The sequence below is a fragment of the Hydractinia symbiolongicarpus genome, chromosome 14, assembly GCF_029227915.1.
Source record: "Hydractinia symbiolongicarpus strain clone_291-10 chromosome 14, HSymV2.1, whole genome shotgun sequence".
NCBI classification, from domain to species: Eukaryota; Metazoa; Cnidaria; class Hydrozoa; order Anthoathecata; family Hydractiniidae; genus Hydractinia; species Hydractinia symbiolongicarpus.
This window is the reverse complement of record NC_079888.1, coordinates 11,860,437-11,878,219: the sequence shown is the minus strand read 5'-3', so window position 1 is coordinate 11,878,219 and position 17,783 is coordinate 11,860,437. Positions and strand designations below refer to the sequence as shown.

The 17,783-nt window shown below is 34.9% G+C and overlaps 1 protein-coding gene across 4 annotated transcripts; it reads left to right on the top strand.

Moving 5' to 3' along the window:
- Window positions 1–633: 633 nt before the first annotated feature.
- LOC130625344 (cold shock domain-containing protein E1-like) lies at window positions 634–16,661 on the top strand. 4 transcript variants are annotated; one of them, XM_057440422.1, is made up of 18 exons: window positions 634–782; window positions 3,454–3,528; window positions 6,421–6,554; window positions 7,884–7,976; window positions 8,510–8,777; window positions 9,468–9,676; window positions 9,751–10,068; window positions 10,603–10,864; window positions 11,737–11,912; window positions 12,103–12,150; window positions 12,357–12,508; window positions 12,655–13,123; window positions 13,658–13,825; window positions 14,100–14,207; window positions 14,521–14,610; window positions 15,072–15,151; window positions 15,255–15,320; window positions 15,671–16,661. In XM_057440422.1, the coding sequence occupies exons 3-18, from the start codon at window positions 6,540–6,542 to the stop codon at window positions 15,828–15,830; spliced, it is 2,682 nt and encodes an 893-aa protein (XP_057296405.1). In that variant the 5' UTR covers window positions 634–782; window positions 3,454–3,528; window positions 6,421–6,539; the 3' UTR covers window positions 15,831–16,661. The 4 variants fall into 4 exon arrangements, with proteins under 4 accessions (XP_057296405.1, XP_057296406.1, XP_057296407.1 ...); XM_057440423.1 differs by lacking the exon at window positions 6,421–6,554; XM_057440421.1 differs by lacking the exons at window positions 634–782; window positions 3,454–3,528 and adding an exon at window positions 4,812–5,291.
- Window positions 16,662–17,783: the final 1,122 nt, after the last annotated feature.

Genomic DNA, 17,783 nt, shown 5'->3' with positions numbered 1-17,783 from the left:
TGCCAATGATCCCAGGAAGGGCTGCAACTGCTTTGCCTGCTAGGTACTTCAAGAATCGTCCGAGCCTTTCAAGCAATACCTTTTAAGCTACAACTCTAACATTTATAGGTACGTTACGTTTTATTTTTGGCAATTGTCCCTAGGCATAACCAAATTTTTTGTAAAAATTAGCCTTTTAACAATAAGTATTCTCTCCAATTTATTCAATGACGATAATTGTAGGGGTTGTATATCAATTGCCAATTTATTCCATGGTGCCTGACAGGGTGTTTAAGAAGTTTCTTTTGGTATGTTTTGCAGACATAATACTTTGAATCATACTTTTCTAACATACAGTATAGCTCTACATCAATCAAATAATGGCTAGCAACAATTGCTTGATTGCTTATCGAAGGGATGGATTGCTTGTGTTCACAAGACTTGAAAATTCGCCCTTTCTGTAATGACTTATTTCCAGGATTGCAAAACCATTAAAAATTTCTCTTTCGTATTGGCGTTGTAGGCTTATAATGACTTTTTTCTTCAGGAAAATGGGCAAATATTTTTCCGTTTCTACGGTCTACCTATCGGTGGCGCGCGCAAGCGGTTTTTGCCCAATCAATGAATGGATGACGTCGTTTTGACCGACTGACGTGCCGGAAAAAAGAACATGTTTTCTTCTCACGTGATCATGTTGTTTATGCAAATGAGTTTTAAACCAACGAGGTCCATCATGGCGGCGAGTCCCAATCTGACAAACTCAAAATTCCATCACATAACTGACTACTAATTGAGTTGACACGGTATGACCATAGTTAAATATCTTTTATATTTTATCTATAGTCAACATTTTGCCCCTTGGTTAAGCGTCCATCAACGGTAAATTATAGTTCGTTCAATAACCTTAGGCAAATGGCGCTGTGTACAGTTCATTATTTCCTTCACTAGTTTCTTGAAAAAAACCTAGGGAATTTGCGGCTTATTGGCACCCTTGTTCACAAGATAGACAGATATAACGTCGACAATTGGCAGCACCAGACCACTAGTAAAAGATGTAGATAAATTTTTTAAACTATTGCTAGACCTTTTTTAATGTTTAATTTTCCGCGGTAAAGCCCTTCCGGCTCTGGCAACGGCAGGCAGAAAGATGCAGAAGCTAGCTGAAGAAAAGTCTTTTTCGGCCCACTTCTTTCTGCGGAAACATTTTTGAGGCTTTAAACTATTATCGAGTATAGATGGATAACTTCTGATTAACATATATTCATATAAAGTCATAATAATACCTTTGTGCAAAGAAACAGACTAAAAAGGACCTCACTTCACCTAGCGCCCGCATCTTTTTGACTGCCACACAATTGTTAAATCCAAAAGGCTTTAACAATTGTGTGGCAGTCAACCCTAACTAACAATTAGACTCCTGTCTGCATTCTACTGCATTTTATGCAGATATTATGATAGATATGCTAGCTGAAGTTGCTTTGAATTAGAAAAATTAAGTAGGAGAAGTTACGTAGGCCCAACTTCGTACACAGTATTTTAAGTTGCAGTTGCAAAGTATGTATGGATCACTTCATCCGCCAAAGAAAGCACATCATTGGTAATTTGACTCGACCAACATAGGCTTTTTTATTTGCAATAACCAAGTCAAACAACTATTGTGTATTGGATATGCACATGATTTTAACACTTGTTGATCAGGCATGAATAGCTAAACTTTGCTAAATATATATAGTATTCCTTTGTCTCATGTGTAGCATTTTTCCCCATGAACTAGGTTTGTTGCAATCCACCTTAATGTTTTTGAAATGGTAGATGTATATACAACAAATGTGATTCTTTCATCACAAGGCTGGAAACCAAATTTCCTTTCAAGTTCTTTAGCAATATTATTAACCTTTTAAGATATATTGAGGTTGATGTGTTATCAGCCTATATTAATTGAGGTTGATATGTTATCAGCCTTTCTAATTTAAACTTATTCACATCGGCAAAAAATTGCTGATGTGGTGGTATGTTATTTGCCTGTCTGCTGTGCTAACATTTTATCATTAGTGTCAGCAATCCTGACATAATTAGAAAATTTAGTTATATCTAATTCAAAACTGAAATTCAAAACTGAACGCATGGAAAGCTTTGAAATCAGGTTTCATTCATTTGTCCTGATTGTGGCCTTTCTCATGGTGTCAACTCATATGCTTCACAAGCCGGCCTATTTTTATTTTAAATGATTTTAAAAATGTTAGCAGCATTTTATGACAGCCCTACAAGTGGAAGTGGAAAATTTCTTAGTTTTCTCACTTGCTAAGTAGATATGCCAAGATTTTTTAAACGCGAGCACACAAATTATGGATGATTTGATGTGAAAATATGTTTCACATGGCTACAAATATTGAGGACTATGCCCTGTGTATTATTTCCAGGAGAGATCATTATTGCTCATTTTGAGCAATGCAGACCCAATTATGGACCCACACTTATCCAGAGACAACTCCTTGTAACCTACAAATGCCCACACAGTGTCCTATCTTCCCAATTTCCTTCACGTGGCTTGGGTTAACTTGGGACTACGGTAACATTCACCTACCATATTGAATCTCCACAAAGGGTAATCGAACCACATTCTCCCACACAAAGTGCAAGAGTTCTAACCACTAAACTACATCACCACAAAGGAATGACCGAATATAGGGCCGTTGACAAAAACTTTCCCCCGTGGATGCTTTTATGAAAAACATTATTCATTGAAAAATGGTTTTGGCCTAAACTTAAAACATTGAATCTATTATGGGGTGCCTTTCCATACCTATGTTACAGCCCTTTAAATGACAACCAGTCAGCAATCACTGACAGGCGAAATTTAATATTTGACTGTCTGGATACAAAAATTTTTTAGCCCTGTCAGAGATCATGAAACAAGTATACTTCTGGAAACGTCCTAAGTGGTGGGGGGTTTTCTGAACACACCATAAGATAAATGCCCGCCTAAAAAAGAGAAAATCCTGCAATAGCTCAAATTTGGATCCCAAATATATATAGATGGATTTAGCGTGATTTAACCTAATTTTATGGTTACATCACGCATTTGAAAAAGCCCAAAACAAAAGGCTGAAAAGGGAAAGAAAAAGATATTCTTGTAATTTAAATTTATCCACAAGCAGTAAACCTGAGTAATAAGTTAATACTTGATAATGATTTGCAATCGTTTGATAGTAACAGTGTCTCTGTGCGATTTTATATGTTTATGTAAAAGCTAAGGACTAGTATAGCTTTATTTTTGTGTTGCATGAAGTAGTGGTAGTACTACTAGTGTATCAAAAAAAATTCAATGAACACTGCACGATCACAAGCAAGGACTGAATGGCTCTCCCAAAAAGACGAGGTTGCATAAAAAAAACTAATTGGGGACAAATACTGAGCTGCTGCTTCATATGGTTGTGTATAGACAAATCTGTAATTCTATATTATAATTTTTAGGTAACATACAAAAGAGTTATCACAGTGCATATCATTGGAATATACAAACAACTGCTGGGACTGGAACAATCTGTGGTATGTTTGCATTTTATATAATTCTCCAATTTTTGCATCAGCAAAATTTGACTGAGTAATTTTTTTGGCAAGAATTAACTTTGGCGATAGGCGTAGGTATTAATTATATTATGTTAAAAGAGGTCTTGAAATAGTGTGTAAAGTTACAATAGAGTTATTAATGATCAAAAACACATAATTTTAATTGATTCAAATAATTGGTTACTAAGTGTTACACAAAGCCTTAACAATTAGAAGGAGTGAAATTCGAATAAATAAAACTTGGCAAATAGTCTCTATGATAATACGAAGAATGTGTGTGTGTCTTTAACATGCAAAGTGGATGTGTTTATTTTCCTTTGATGTCGCCGAAAAATGCATGTCTGATATGTTAATTTTTTGACGTTAGGGTGCGAAGTCAATATCACTACTTTAACGTCAATATCTTATATTAAATTAATGAAGCCATTGCAGTGCACCTAAAACAGAATGGACAGGTTTATGACGTCATCAACAAAACCTTCAACCCTCATATCTCATTAACCGCTCATCATAGGCACATGATCATATACATTTTCTTGATCAGCAGTTGAAGCTCTACACAATAGAGGCAACGTGAAAACAAGGTTCTATTTTTTGTGTGTAAATGGGTTGCTGACGTCATCAATATTCAAATGACGCTTCTTTTTCATTTTTATCCTGTCTCAGTGTTTTTTTCCACAGGCTTAATTGACTAATATAATAATACAGAGAGTATGTGTGTCTGTGACAGGCAAAGTGGATGTGTTCATTTTCCTTTGATGTAGTTGAAAAAGTTGTGTCTTATATGTTAAATATTCTGACGTTACGGCGAGACGTCGATAACATTAATTTAACGTCAATAACATTAATTTAACGTCAATATTTTATATTAAATTAATAAAGCCATTACAATGCATTTAAAACTTTGAGGCCAAATAACGTGGAAACGAGGTAGTGACGTCAGTGATTTTTCACCACGTGGGTAACTAGGGACCACCTGGGACCAATTTGGGTAAGTTTCCCAAACCCGAGTCCCTGATTCCCTTTTGGAATGGACAGGTTTATGACATCATCAAAAAAAACCTTCAAACCCTCATATTTCATTAACCGCTCATCATAGGCACATGATCATATACATTTTCTTGATCAGCAGTTTAAGCTCTACACAATAGAGGCGGCATGAAAACAAGGTTCTATTTTTTTTTTCTGAATGGGTTGCTGATGTCATCAAAATTCAAATGACGCTTCTTTTTCATTTTTATCTTGCCTCAGTGGATTTTTCCACGGGCTTTATCGACTAGTTTAGGGATCGTCCACAAATTTCGTCCCATTAACGAGACGCTATAAGACGAAAAAGTTAAAAAAAATTCGTCTCGTTTTGTTCTTAATTGAAATTGAGACGATTTAAAAATCGTCTCATAAATATCAGGAGACGATATTTTGTCAATTCGTCTCAGAATAAAAAAAGTGGAACAAAATATTTTAAGACGAATTGAGACGAATTGAGACGCTGCGGTAAAATCACGGAGACGAATTGAGACGAATTAAGACGCTGCGGTAAAATCACGGAGACGAATTGAGACGAACTAAGACGACAGGGTTTCTTAAACACGAAAATTTATTTAAAAAGCTAGTGTTTTTTAAAGTGGTTTTAATGTATTCAGATATTTCAGATAGCGACAGCGACCTAGATTGGTTGTTTACGGACGATTCTTTGTCCGATGATGAAAATGAAGATTACATCAACGAAATTTTACAATGCGGTAAATATTTATTTTTATCTCGTCGTAAAATTTTCAGCAACGGTCTTGAAAACAAAAAAATATATAATTGCCCAATTTATCTTGTGATTTTTCCGTAGTCATGAGAAAAAAACTACTATAATTATAAAACTATATATTTTCTTTATTCGTAAATTTAAAGCTCGATGATGCAAAATCTTTAAAAGATTTGTTGTTTTTTTACCAACAACACACAAATATTCGAAAAACCTCACTATTTTAACTTTTCTCTTCGCACATGCCGGTGTGAGCATAAGAAGTAAATAATAGCAATTGAAGTTTGTTGCGATATTGCTTCTGAAAATTACGAAAAAAAACTATTTTTGCTTTATTATTTTTGTCAACTTGCACTGTTATATTAACTTAATGTATAATTATACTTATACAATTGATTATGGTGGGCTGCACATTGCAAAAAAAAAATTATTAACAATTTTATGTGACAGAAACGGCTTGTCAGAAGCAAATAATGTTCCGCAAAAAAACTGTGTGACGTGCGGTTGCATTACGTAAAATGATTTCAGACAAATTAGATAGCCGCTTGTTTAGACACTCAGTTGAGCAGCCTAGTGCCCATGGATTAAGATTTGAATCATTTTTTGTAAACTATCACAAAAAAAAATCAAATGGATAAACTTTTTTCCTTTAGCCTTCAATTTTGTCAATTCAATACGCGATTTGTTTTATAAAAACTGCGTTTTTAAGAGCGTTGAGGCTGAGATTTTGCCAATAATTAAGAACATATTAAAAACGTACTCAACCTGAATTCCTTCACAGATTATAAGAACAAAATAATGTATTCCAGTAATCTTTTTTTGTTTGCTTGAATTTTTTATATTTTGTGCTGGACTTAAACATATTATCTCATGTATATAAATACATAAATTTCAGAAACTTTGGGAAAAATATATCAATAAGAACAAATAGAGGCTAAATTCTGAAGTCGTGTTCTTACTATTAAGAACAAAATAAGAATAAAACAGACTGAAAGTCTCAAAAGTAAGAATAGCCAGCCTCAAGTCAGATTTTACTAAATAAACATTAATAAACTTGTTTAGTAATCACTCGCGTCATTATTTGCATTTATAGAATAGTCTTTTTCTTATTTTAGCTTCAAAAAAACGAGGCAGACCAGCGCTACACGAGCAACATCCGGGCTTGGTTCCATGTATCGCATCCTACATAAGTCAGAACTCGGCCGAGGCCCATTTGAGGCGCAGAGACAGTATTATGTACACAAATGGTGTAAGCTTAAAAGATATTGTCTCTCACATAAAAAGTACGCTCGGGTTAAATGTGAGTAAGAGCGCAGTGCATTACCTCATGAGACCGAGGAGAAAAAAAACCACTTCGAGCAAGCGTCACAAATCGTTGGTTGATGCACGTGTTCCGCCCAAGCGCAACACGGGAGAAAAAAAGATCCATGAAGATTTTCATTTTTCTTGCTCCCAAGTTAACTTGGTTAATGAGTTAGCTGTGCCACTGCTAGCCAGGAGACCCAGCGTAATTTTTCTTACCACCGGGAAATCGGAGTAGTTAAGGTGGGAAATTACGCTGGGTCTCAAACGATTTTTCTGCGGCCAAAATCTGGCCGCGCTTTTTGATTGGCTAATTCTATTGTTCTCTGCTCACGTGATTATTATCGGGGAAAGCCCTTTTCATCCCGAATATTCCAGCGAGTGGTTTCACTCACCCTAACAAACATTAGTATTCTACAAAGTTTTTACCAAAGTAAGATTTGACCAAGCTTGGTAAACAACTCACAGATAAATTAAAATGTCCTCCGAAGCGATTAGTCACATTGTTCGATTTAAACTCGGGGTTTCCGCTGAGTCATTCGTTCGTGTCTAAGCTTTAGTTTGAGAGAAACTCATTTTATCAACTGAAGAAGAAAGCTTAGTTAACTAGGCTATGCCACTGCCGTTCCGCTAGAACAATGGAATAATTTCTTTTTCACGGAACAAAATCACGCTGGGTCTCCTGGCCAAGATTTTTAAAGTTTCGTGTTAAACTCACGGAAGTGTTCGAAAATATTTTTCAACTTTTGAGACGAATTTATTATAGCAGAGACGAATTGAGACGATTTGAGACGAATTAAGAAAATTCATAGACGAAATGAGACGATTCGGAGACGAATTTGTTTTTAAAATATGATATTCGGAGACGAATTTGTGACTATCAGGAGACGATATGAGACGAATTAAGACGGTTAAGACACTACAATGTTATCACAAAAAATCGTCTCGTATGAAAGAGTTAAGACGAACAAAACAAATTTACAAGACGATTTAAAATGAGCCGAATTTAGACGAAATTTGTGGACGATCCCTTAATTATATTTTTTCAATTCTATCATGATTAAGCCTTTTCAAAATTCAAAAAAATTGCAAACCTGCAATAAAAGAAAAAACAAAGTGGTTTGCTAAGATGTAAAGAAAAATGTAAATCGTGAACTGCTAATTAATTAATTCGAAACCTGCTGTGTATATCATCAACCTGGTATCAATCAAATGTGGATACAATTTTAATACATACTTGTTTTGTGTAGTTGAAAGTTTTATATTTTCCTTTTAGTATTATAAAGAGCAATTTTACTATCTGGAAGAAAAAAGAATTTTAATAGAAATACAGATTAAAGATACTATAAACAAAATGAATTCATATAAAGTAAGTCTGTTTGTAGTGTTCTCTTATGCTGCAATATATTTATTGCATTTTCTTAACAAAGTCTAAGTCAGGCTCATCTTTTTAACATGATTGGTACGAATGTCATCAGAGTATGACAATGACGATATGACTGAATATTCTTGTGCATTACACTTGTTAGGTCTTGACATCAATATCAAAATAATTTAGGGTTTACATTACTTTTCAAATATAGTTTCACCTATATTTAAGTGAAGTCAGGTGTATTAGCAGATTGGATTATCAGGAGAGTTTGATGAGCATAGCATGCATATTCCAACTCAAGTTTTTATTTTGTTTGAACTTTTAAATGAATTTGAGTCATATTTAAAAGTCTCAGAGAAAATTCAATAAAAAAATAACACATTCCTTTTGTTAATTTATTGTGAGAGAATTGTTAGTATTTAAATGAAATTGTGAGAGAATTTGAATTACACTTCTGTTTATATGACTTTATTTAGACAACGCTGTTTTTAAGCGAACAAGTTATTAAACCATTTTTTGATTTATCTTAGAGAGAAAGAAATTTATCTATGTCTCCACATGGAGGAATTAATCTGTTGTCTTCATCCCCCAGGCAACAGAATGGAAAGCTAAGTGGCCGCCAAAGGGCAACCTCATCCCCAACCCCCCCAAATGGAACAACATATTCAAAAAAGGAAAAGGGTGTAATTGAAAAGCTATTAAACTCGTATGGCTTTGTGGAATGTGCGTCTACAGGTGGACGTGTGTTTTTCCACTACAGTGAGTACGATGGAGATCCAAACAATCTTTTGGTTGGAGGTGAGTGAACAATATGTATATCATTGTACTCATTAGTGTATGTTTTCTCCTAATAATTGCATAATGGTCGAACTTTTCAAGAGATGGCACACGCACATAAAATAAGTTAGGTTTCCTATTTTTAGCATATGCCAAATTTCAAACTTGTGAGCAGTTGACCCATTGAGTACACATCAAAGTATAAATGCACGCCTATACAATGTTTAGCATGTGCTTAAAAATTCCTTTCTCCTAAAACAAAAATAACTAAAATTCCCTCTAATTTTTTTAAAATTTTAAATGAATTATGCATCTCTCCTGAAATCCTTTTTTTATTTGTTATTGTGTTTTAAATTAAATTAAATCTACTATGCCCTAGTCATTGTCATCTAATAATATGCTAACAGTCTGTGACTTTGGCAAAATGTATGTTTAATTTGTTAAAAAAATACATAGTTGTTTCTTTTTTGTGTTCAAGAACCTTATATGCTTTGCAATTAAGTTGGAGCCAAACATTTAGTAATGGATGGGAAAGGTTAACATTTTGTTTTGCAAGCAGCGCCTGCCTGAGACCAAAATTCCTTGAAGTTGGGTAACGGCACCCGTTCCAGAAACAATGGGTTGATGCTTGAAAAAACTTGTAAACCAATATCTCCTTAACATCCTCCTTATATATATATATATAATCTAATTTCTTTGTTCAAATTCAAGACTGCCTGGAGTTTTCACTGACTAACGATCCACGAAATAATAAGCTGTTAGCAATCAAGCTGTCCAAGCTGCCACCAGGATCAGTAGTTGTTGAATCAGTATCAGAGGAGGAGTGTGTTGGTAGAGTTGAAGTAGAACCACGTTTAACAAGAAATGGAGAGCACCCAGATCCATCTACTCTTGGTCGCGTGAGTTATGATAAGAATGGGGTATGTTCAACCAGTTAGATTTCATTTTTTAGTATGAAGTGTACATAATTTTATTATTATATTTTTCTTTACAGGAATTCTTCTTCCTTCCCTTCACCATTCATGATATTGAAAAGGGAGAGCAGATTCGTAAAGGTGACAACGTATTATTTTACGTTGCAACAAATAAACGGACTGGCTCCCTAAAAGCAAGACGCATCAGGTACATCGCAGATGCTTTGAAAAAAACAAAGATGGTGCAAGGAATAATCAGTTCGTTAAAGGAATCATTTGGGTTTATCGAACGAGCAGATGTAGTTGCTGAAATTTTCTTTCATTACAGTGAGTTTAATGGTGACATAAACGAGGTGATGATTGGAGATGATGTTGAATTTCACCTTCAAGATCGTCAGGTTAGTAGTTTTTTTATCAACAGGACTCAATTCAATTTTAGAGTATTAAGAATTAGAATTTTTTTTCCACTTGCATTTTTGTGAGATGTAAAATGAATGCTTATATCAGATTTTTCATAAATATGTGCTCAGTGCAATCATGTAATCAGTGCATGTCATTACGAAAAATCTTGCAGATGTCACACATTAGTTGAAATTTCCTACATTTTTTCTTAAAATAAAACTGTATCTAAAACATACAGTTCACCATAGTGTAAATTGCTATAGGCCACTTGTTTTGTTGGTAAATATATTAAATTGATGATGTTAGCAAGCTTTTTTATATGAACAGGAAGTAAGTTTCCTCACCAAAAAAGAATGGTAAAAAAACAGGTGTATTCTACTTTATTGACTTTTTCAGGAAGCATTTAACTGAAAATCATATTTTTAGAAATAAGCATACTAAAGCAAACCTCTACAAATGGAGTATTGTTGAGCATTTTACCTGGGCCAGTTTTTACATCGTCATAAATACATGTTTCTCATGTGTTGTAGGGTAAGGAGATTGCTGTAAAAGTTAAAAAGCTGCCTGCTGGTACAGTGGTCTTTGAAGATATTTCCCAAAACAGACACCGAGGTCATGTTATTAAAGCTATCAACACAAGAGCGCTTAATAACTCAGTGGATGGCCATTTGACAGGTATGATTGAATATCAGGGAAAGACTGATACACATGAAGTTTTGTTCGGCGATCGTGATACTGAAGACGACATCATACTGCAGAAAGGTGACGTTGTGGAGTTCAATGTTTCTACAGGTATTTTTTTATGTTTACTAGTTGAACCATAGACCGGACCTTTCAGGGACTCATCAAGGATGAACAGAAGAGAATTACTCTGTTAGGAATGAAAATTAACAAGGGAGCCATGTAGAAATAATATTATTTACATTGGAATCAATCACAGAAAAGAAAATGAAAATTTTTATTTTTAGTCCAGTGTGACCGTATTTTTAGGTATATACAAAGTTTAACCAAATTTTAACTCTGAACCCTCATTATTCAAAAGTTATTTACAATCTAGAAAGACGACTCCCATAGCAACCACCCCTTGTCCGAATAGAGTTAATATTAAATTTTCCAGGTACAAGGTTTGACAATTTTATGTCCTATAAGTCTTGTTTCCTTTAGATTTAGCTTAGGATGTTAACAATTTAGCAACCTCGAGATTTTTCCCTGTCTGCATGGTTTTTAAATCAGAAAAATTAAAATGAGTTTAAAACCTAGAAAAATTCTCTTTCGTAGCACTTGTTGCAATTCAGGTGAACTTAAACATGCGAAAATGTTGATAATTTTCAGCTGATTGTCTGCCGGATAAAAATGTTCTCCGTGACTCATCGCTAAATTGTAGCAAGAAAGTACTTGAAACGTTTGAATTGTGTGTGTTAGAAGTCTGAAAATGTCAGGGCTTCTAAAATATTGTAAACACTATAATGTTTTACAATCTCCAGATTCCAGTCGCTGTGTTAATTACAGACCTGGATGTCCCATGAAAACATTTCTTAACTCCAATGCAATTTTGAACGAGGTGTTAAGTGTATCTTCAACAAATTCATTAAATTGGGAAATCTGTATAAATAATTGGGGTATGCACAAATTTATTTCTGAGAAATCTGATTTTATCTTTCCAGATCGTAGGGATAAACTCCAACGTGCAGTGAACATAAAACTGATATCAGTGTGTGTCAAGAATGGACAAACACGTGACTATGGTGTTGTAAGCAGTTTAAAGGATGGCTTTGGTTTTATTAAATGCACGGACCAAGACCTGAGCATATTCTTTCATTTCAGTGAAGTTTTAGAACAGGTATTTTTGGACATTTTGATAATTAGGGGTTAGAGAAAGTTTGTTAGTTTGTTTGTTTGTTTGTTTGTATGTTTGTTTGTTTGTTTGTTTGTTTGTTTGTTCGTTTTGCTTTATTGTTTTGTTTTGCGTAAAACTATGAGTGGTATCCTACTAGTGTCTGTACTTGAAGTAGTTATATTTGATTTTTTAGTCTCACATCATAAACATTGGTGACGAAGTTGAGTTCACCATAGAAAATGTAGGTGACCTATTCTCTTAGCCTCACTTTAGATTCGCCATAGGCTCATCCTCAAAGGAGATTTATATTAGCAACAGTGAAAAGTTTTGCTTTTGTACATGCTCAGAGTTCTTCCTGTTTGATTTAGATATGGTTTTACTTGTTTTTTAAAAATAAGACTCACTGTTTCTTCAATATTTTCCAACTTCTGGTGTGTTTGTGTGTAGGATCCGATATCAAGGCGCCAACATGCCACTCGTATTCGATTCCTTCCCAAGGGAAGTGTTACTTTCGAAACAGTTTCCACTAAGAGACATGTAGGGGTTATTGAGCAAGTCGCACCTGAAAGAAACTTAAAGAGTCCAAGCAAACATAACAAGTAAGATACTTTTGGTCTTTCACTTGTCTTTTTGTTATTGTGCCATTCAGAACTTTTGAAGATTTGGTCCTCTATGCTTGTCCCCACACCCGTCTGTTACAAAAAAAACTTTAAGTATTTCACTAAAGATGTGTTCCTCTTTTTAGGGAACAGGATTTCGGTGTTGTTAAGTGTTTCTTGGATGGTAAAGAAACAGATATCTACTATCGCATTCGGGACTGCAGACCACGCGAAGTGCCGCGCTATCGCGATAAAGTTGAGTTTGTGTTGGTTACAAAGAAAGCCAACCAGCATCAACTGGCGCGCGACATCTCTGTGCTTGAACGCAACGAACGCAAATACCAGCGGGGATATATCTGCGCGTTGAAGGACTCTTACGGTTTTATCGAGGTTGAAACCCATGAGAGAGAGGTGTTCTTTCACTACAGCGAATTTGACAGCGATTCCAATCAATTGGAGGTCGGCGATGAAGTGCAATTTGTGGAAACGAAAAAGACAGACAAACGGAGCGCTGAAAACGTAACTAAAATAATGTCTTCCACGCTAACAGATGAAATCCTACCTAAAGTTTACGACGGTGTGATTGTAAGACCAATGAGAGTAGTTGATCCTGAGGTAAGGTTTTGGTCTACAAACCTTTTTCTATCCATTTACCTATTGTTTTCACCTAAACATGTGTTGAAATTTAAACAAACTTGTACGTAATCATTTCGCGATTTTTTTATGGCATTTTTCTGTAGTAAATTTGATTGGATGCTTACCCCTTTTACATGTGTGTTTTATTTATAAGATATTGATTTGTAGCTGCGTAACAACATAGTTGTGAAAATCCATTTTTTTCTTAAAGCCAGGTTTCCAATAATACAACGTATCGTAGCATATTACATTTGGCTGCAATGGTTGGTTCAAAAGATAATTATTCTTAATATTTTTTTTAATTAAATGTTTGCTACCAGACTACAAGAGAAAGTTGAATTCGACCCTATTTTCACATATCGACCAAAAGATCAACCTTGTCTAATCACGTTAACTGATTTCAATACGATACGCATACCAGCATTTTTATTGGAAACTTTGCTTGACACGCTTCTTAGTAAAGAAAGTTTTTTTAATTTATTTAAACGCATCTCTTTCTTAAATGACTTTTAGCAAGACGAGTATGAAGGTTTGGTGCAAGTTCTAACTAACAGTAACAACAGTACCACGCCCAAACCTGATGGTGGTGACGAGAAAACCCCGCAGAGTGAACAACCTGTCTATCCTTTCAGTATATCCAGTTTAATCCAGAAGAAAGAAGCGCTGCAGACTGGTAACAAGGTTGGTTAGAGCGTTACGAATTCGTCTCTGTCATATTATCGTGGACTTGGGTTAACTCCAAAAGCGACTTCATAAAATTACCGACGTCGCAAAATTTTAACGACGTACTAAACGTTATTCCTAAATTTGGCGACGTTCTAAGGGTTGTGATGTCCTACCTTACCAGTAAAATTTCAGCCATTTGCCAAATCAAATCCACTTCAAAATAAGAAATTCATTTAATCAATGCAGAAGTTTTTACTTGTCCAAATTATTACCAGCTTCTCCATTTCAGGTGACGTTCCAGCTGTGCATCGATCGTGTAACGCGTAAGAAACGAGCTGCTAGTTTATCGTGTAAACGAAACGTTGTTCGCGGGAAGGTGGAATCAATCAAAGGCCAGGTACCATATTGAAGAGATGAACTTAATCCGCTGGAAACCTGCAGTATTCATTACTGTTTATTCCACAGGCTACATTGTGTCCAATATAAACAAAAATATCTGGCATTTTTGTAATTTCTGAAACTTTTATGGTGTAATTTTAAACTATAGATAATTTCACTGGCTTGCAAGATTTTCCTTAAAATTTTAAATTTTCTAGCTAACTTGGTGAACTGCATTCTTCAGATGTTACTATTTTCATGGAGGTATTCTCGAGGTAACTGCAGCAAATTGTTTATAATGCATTTTGTTTTTTGTTTTGTTTACTTGACAGTTTGGTTTCATCTCATACGATAGTGATGACGGCAAGAGCGTGTTTTTTCACATGTCTGAAGTACAAGATGATCATGGTAAAGATCTCAAGGTATTCGGACTTTTTTGCGTGGAACTTATTATGATATCTTCAGTTGCGAGTTGTGTATAGCAAACTGGCAGGGTTTGCGATCAAAAACAGAAAAATAAGCCAATTTGAGATGTTCTTAATGTGCTTAATCTTTATGCTATTAAGATGATAGTGTTTTCTAAATTTAAAGTTGATATGTCTGGTGCAGCGTCCCTGACTTGTTTTGCAAAGCTCCCAAAATAAAGAGTTTTTACCGCGCCTAAATAAACACTGGATACAGTTAGATTATGTAAGAATAAGGCTGATATATTCCACAACTGTATTGTAAAGTGGTTTTTAATGCGTTTTTTTTAAGTTAAAAATGGCTTTTCTGGAGAAAACGTCGGACTTTATTTAATTCTTCTCAAGAATTATTCTATAAGAATCTCTGTATGATGTTGCACTGTTTAGGATTTGTTACCATGTTTCTTTTGTTTATGTAGCCTGGTGACGATGTTCGCTTTGTGATTGTGCAGAATCATAAAAACGCGAAGAAAAGCGCTGTTCGCGTGTATAGAATTGTGTAAGTGTATGCTAACGCTTATTTATCTTCCGTTTGTTTAATGTCCGCTTGTTGGTTTGTTATTTTTCTTTTGCTTTAAAATATTGTTGTTTTTTTATTTTAGGGACGAACGACCTGAACATTTGACACGAAGAAGAAGTAAACGCTTCTCAGAAAGTGGGCAGAGCAAGTAAGGCCATAATTTGCAGCCACTCCTAATTCCGTAATCTAAAGCCCGCTCTCCGTTAAGATGTTTAACCACAGCTCCCGGAAGATGGCTCAACTTTTAACCATTAAAAGATGGACATATTTCCAAGAACTAATAAAATTCGGAAAACGCCACCATTGCTGCGTCCAAGCGCTGTCAGTTGTAGCTATGAATGCTTTAACAGCTCGTCTTTTGAGACGCCGGCGGTTTTATACCTTTATGTTGGACTAGTTGTTAGAACCCGTGGAAGAATCCACCGTCAAAATATTTTGCCAGTTCTTGCCTACGTGATCTTGTGATCCAGTCAGACTACCAATTTTTGTTTTGTTTAGAGTAATCATTCTGCGACAACCAAACGGCCCCGACGGATCGAAAGGATTTGCTCTTAACCGGGATGCTGATGTTATCAAGGAGCAACTCTCTGCTATTGAGATCAACAGCGAAGGGGAGCAGCTTTCTGAGAATGACATCAAAGAAGAAGAGAGTCCTTGAAAATGATTTTTAGTTCTCACTTTTTGTAGTTGTATATATGTATCTGTCTATTCCTTTAATCTCCCCACCCTGTTGTTTTTCTGGTGCTATTTTTTTTTAATTACATTTGTGTACCGCCTCTTTTCTTTGCTCTTTGGGCGTGTAATCTGGCGTAAAACCTGGAAATCTTTTTTCGCATTCCGACATCGTAAGCAAAAAGTGTTTCCTTAACTGTTCATTTACTGTTTGCGAGAAAATATATGAGAGAGCTTCTCTTTTCAATCTTTTTTCAAAAAACTTCTCTTCAAACACTGCTTTTTTCAAGGTTTATATAGATTCAAGTATAAAACGAAAATATATATCTTCTTCAGATTTTATAATTTCCGTGTTCAAACTTCGAGTTTTGAAAAAAAAAGTTGTATAAAAAATATATTTACGTGTAGTATTTTCAACGAATTTATACTGCGATGATACCTCGCAAACATTACTTGCATATACGCCACAAATATATGCTTTTGATGTTTCCGTGTGTAGAACGAGGGAGACTAGGGCGAGTTTGGTTAATATTCATGCTGTTATGATTGGTTAAAGTGAGCGTCGTTCTTATTGACTCCCAGCACGTGACTTATTTTCTCGCATTTCGATAACCAAGTTTTATCTCTCGTATTTGCGAATGAATTAATGGTGCATAATCAAGAAAACAATAAAATATTAATTTTATAAACGAGAAACTGTTAAATTTTTCGCCGTTTCTGCTCGAATTTTTAATGAGCTGGGACCGGCAAAAATTGTAAAAAAGAACGTGAAAGGAAAAAGCTGGTGTTAAAAAATGAAATAAAACAAACATATAAACATCACACTTTTCTCTCTTTGTTTTGTGATATCCCAAGGCTTTATTTTCCCCGGAACCGTAATCCTATAAATAACAAAAAATTTAGACTCAAAATATTGAATCTTCCTAAAATCGCCTAATATTGTACTGTGCTGGTAGCTATCCAATATTTTTTTAAATAGTCTCTTTTTGTTATTACGTTTTATATGACAAAAATTTAAACATAACGTTTCTCGCAACAGGACTGCTAAATAAATACCTTATTCCATGAAATTAACACGGTTTTAAAAATTCGCGGTAATTTAATGACCGTTAATTAAATGCAGTGTTAATTAAAAGACTGTTAATTTCATGACTCGTTAATTAAAATACTGTTAAATTGGTGACTTTTTTATAATACTAGCCGTTAGCCCGTGGAAAATCCACGGGTTCGCCCGTACTTTTTATACCGCATTGCGTGCTTCTCGCTATTGCGCAGCTAAGCTACCATTTTGCGTGACATGCAGACGGACGGACAGACGTATACGGACAAAATAGTATAGATATAAAAGCCTAAATAATAATTTTTTTTAAAAAAATTTTTATTATTTTTTTCTCATCGGACGATAGCTCAACGGTGCTCTTTTTAGCCATCTTTTTTAAAATAGATTTTGTATTATTTTTATACTCTGGTTCAAGTGGAAAATTGACTGACAGTTTTCTTCTAAAATTTTTAAATTCTTAACATTGTCTTTAAAAACATCAACGTAAACTTTTATTTCAATTTCCAAACCGCCTTGTAATAGAGGAGACCGCTTCACTATCTAAACCCTAGCTAAGTGTAGGGATGGAATATAACCACATTTTTCAAAAAATCACGGTCAAACTCAACCTCGTTCCCAGGGCTTTTTGTCTCTCATATCGGCACTGCGCTTATTGATAGGTCTGACGAAAAAGGCCCTGGAGGAGGCTGTTTTTATTCCGTGCCTTGATTGGTCCAAAATTTTCATCTGATTATGCATAAGGTAATACGTCACTCGGTCCGTGAAATATCTACGGTTAAAATTAATTGTAAATGAAAAGATGGCCGACACTGTGCATAGATAGATAGATAGATAGATAGATGTGCATATTTTACATGGCTAGCCTCACAAATATCGAGG

Coding starts and splice junctions, on each gene's coding strand:
- LOC130625344 (XM_057440421.1), top strand. CDS start 5,183: ATGTATTCAGATATTTCAGATAGCGACAGCGACCTAGATTGGTTGTTT. Junction 7,977..8,509: donor ACAAAATGAATTCATATAAA/GTAAGTCTGTTT, acceptor GATTTATCTTAG/AGAGAAAGAAATTTATCTAT. Junction 12,151..12,356: donor TTGAGTTCACCATAGAAAAT/GTAGGTGACCTA, acceptor GTTTGTGTGTAG/GATCCGATATCAAGGCGCCA.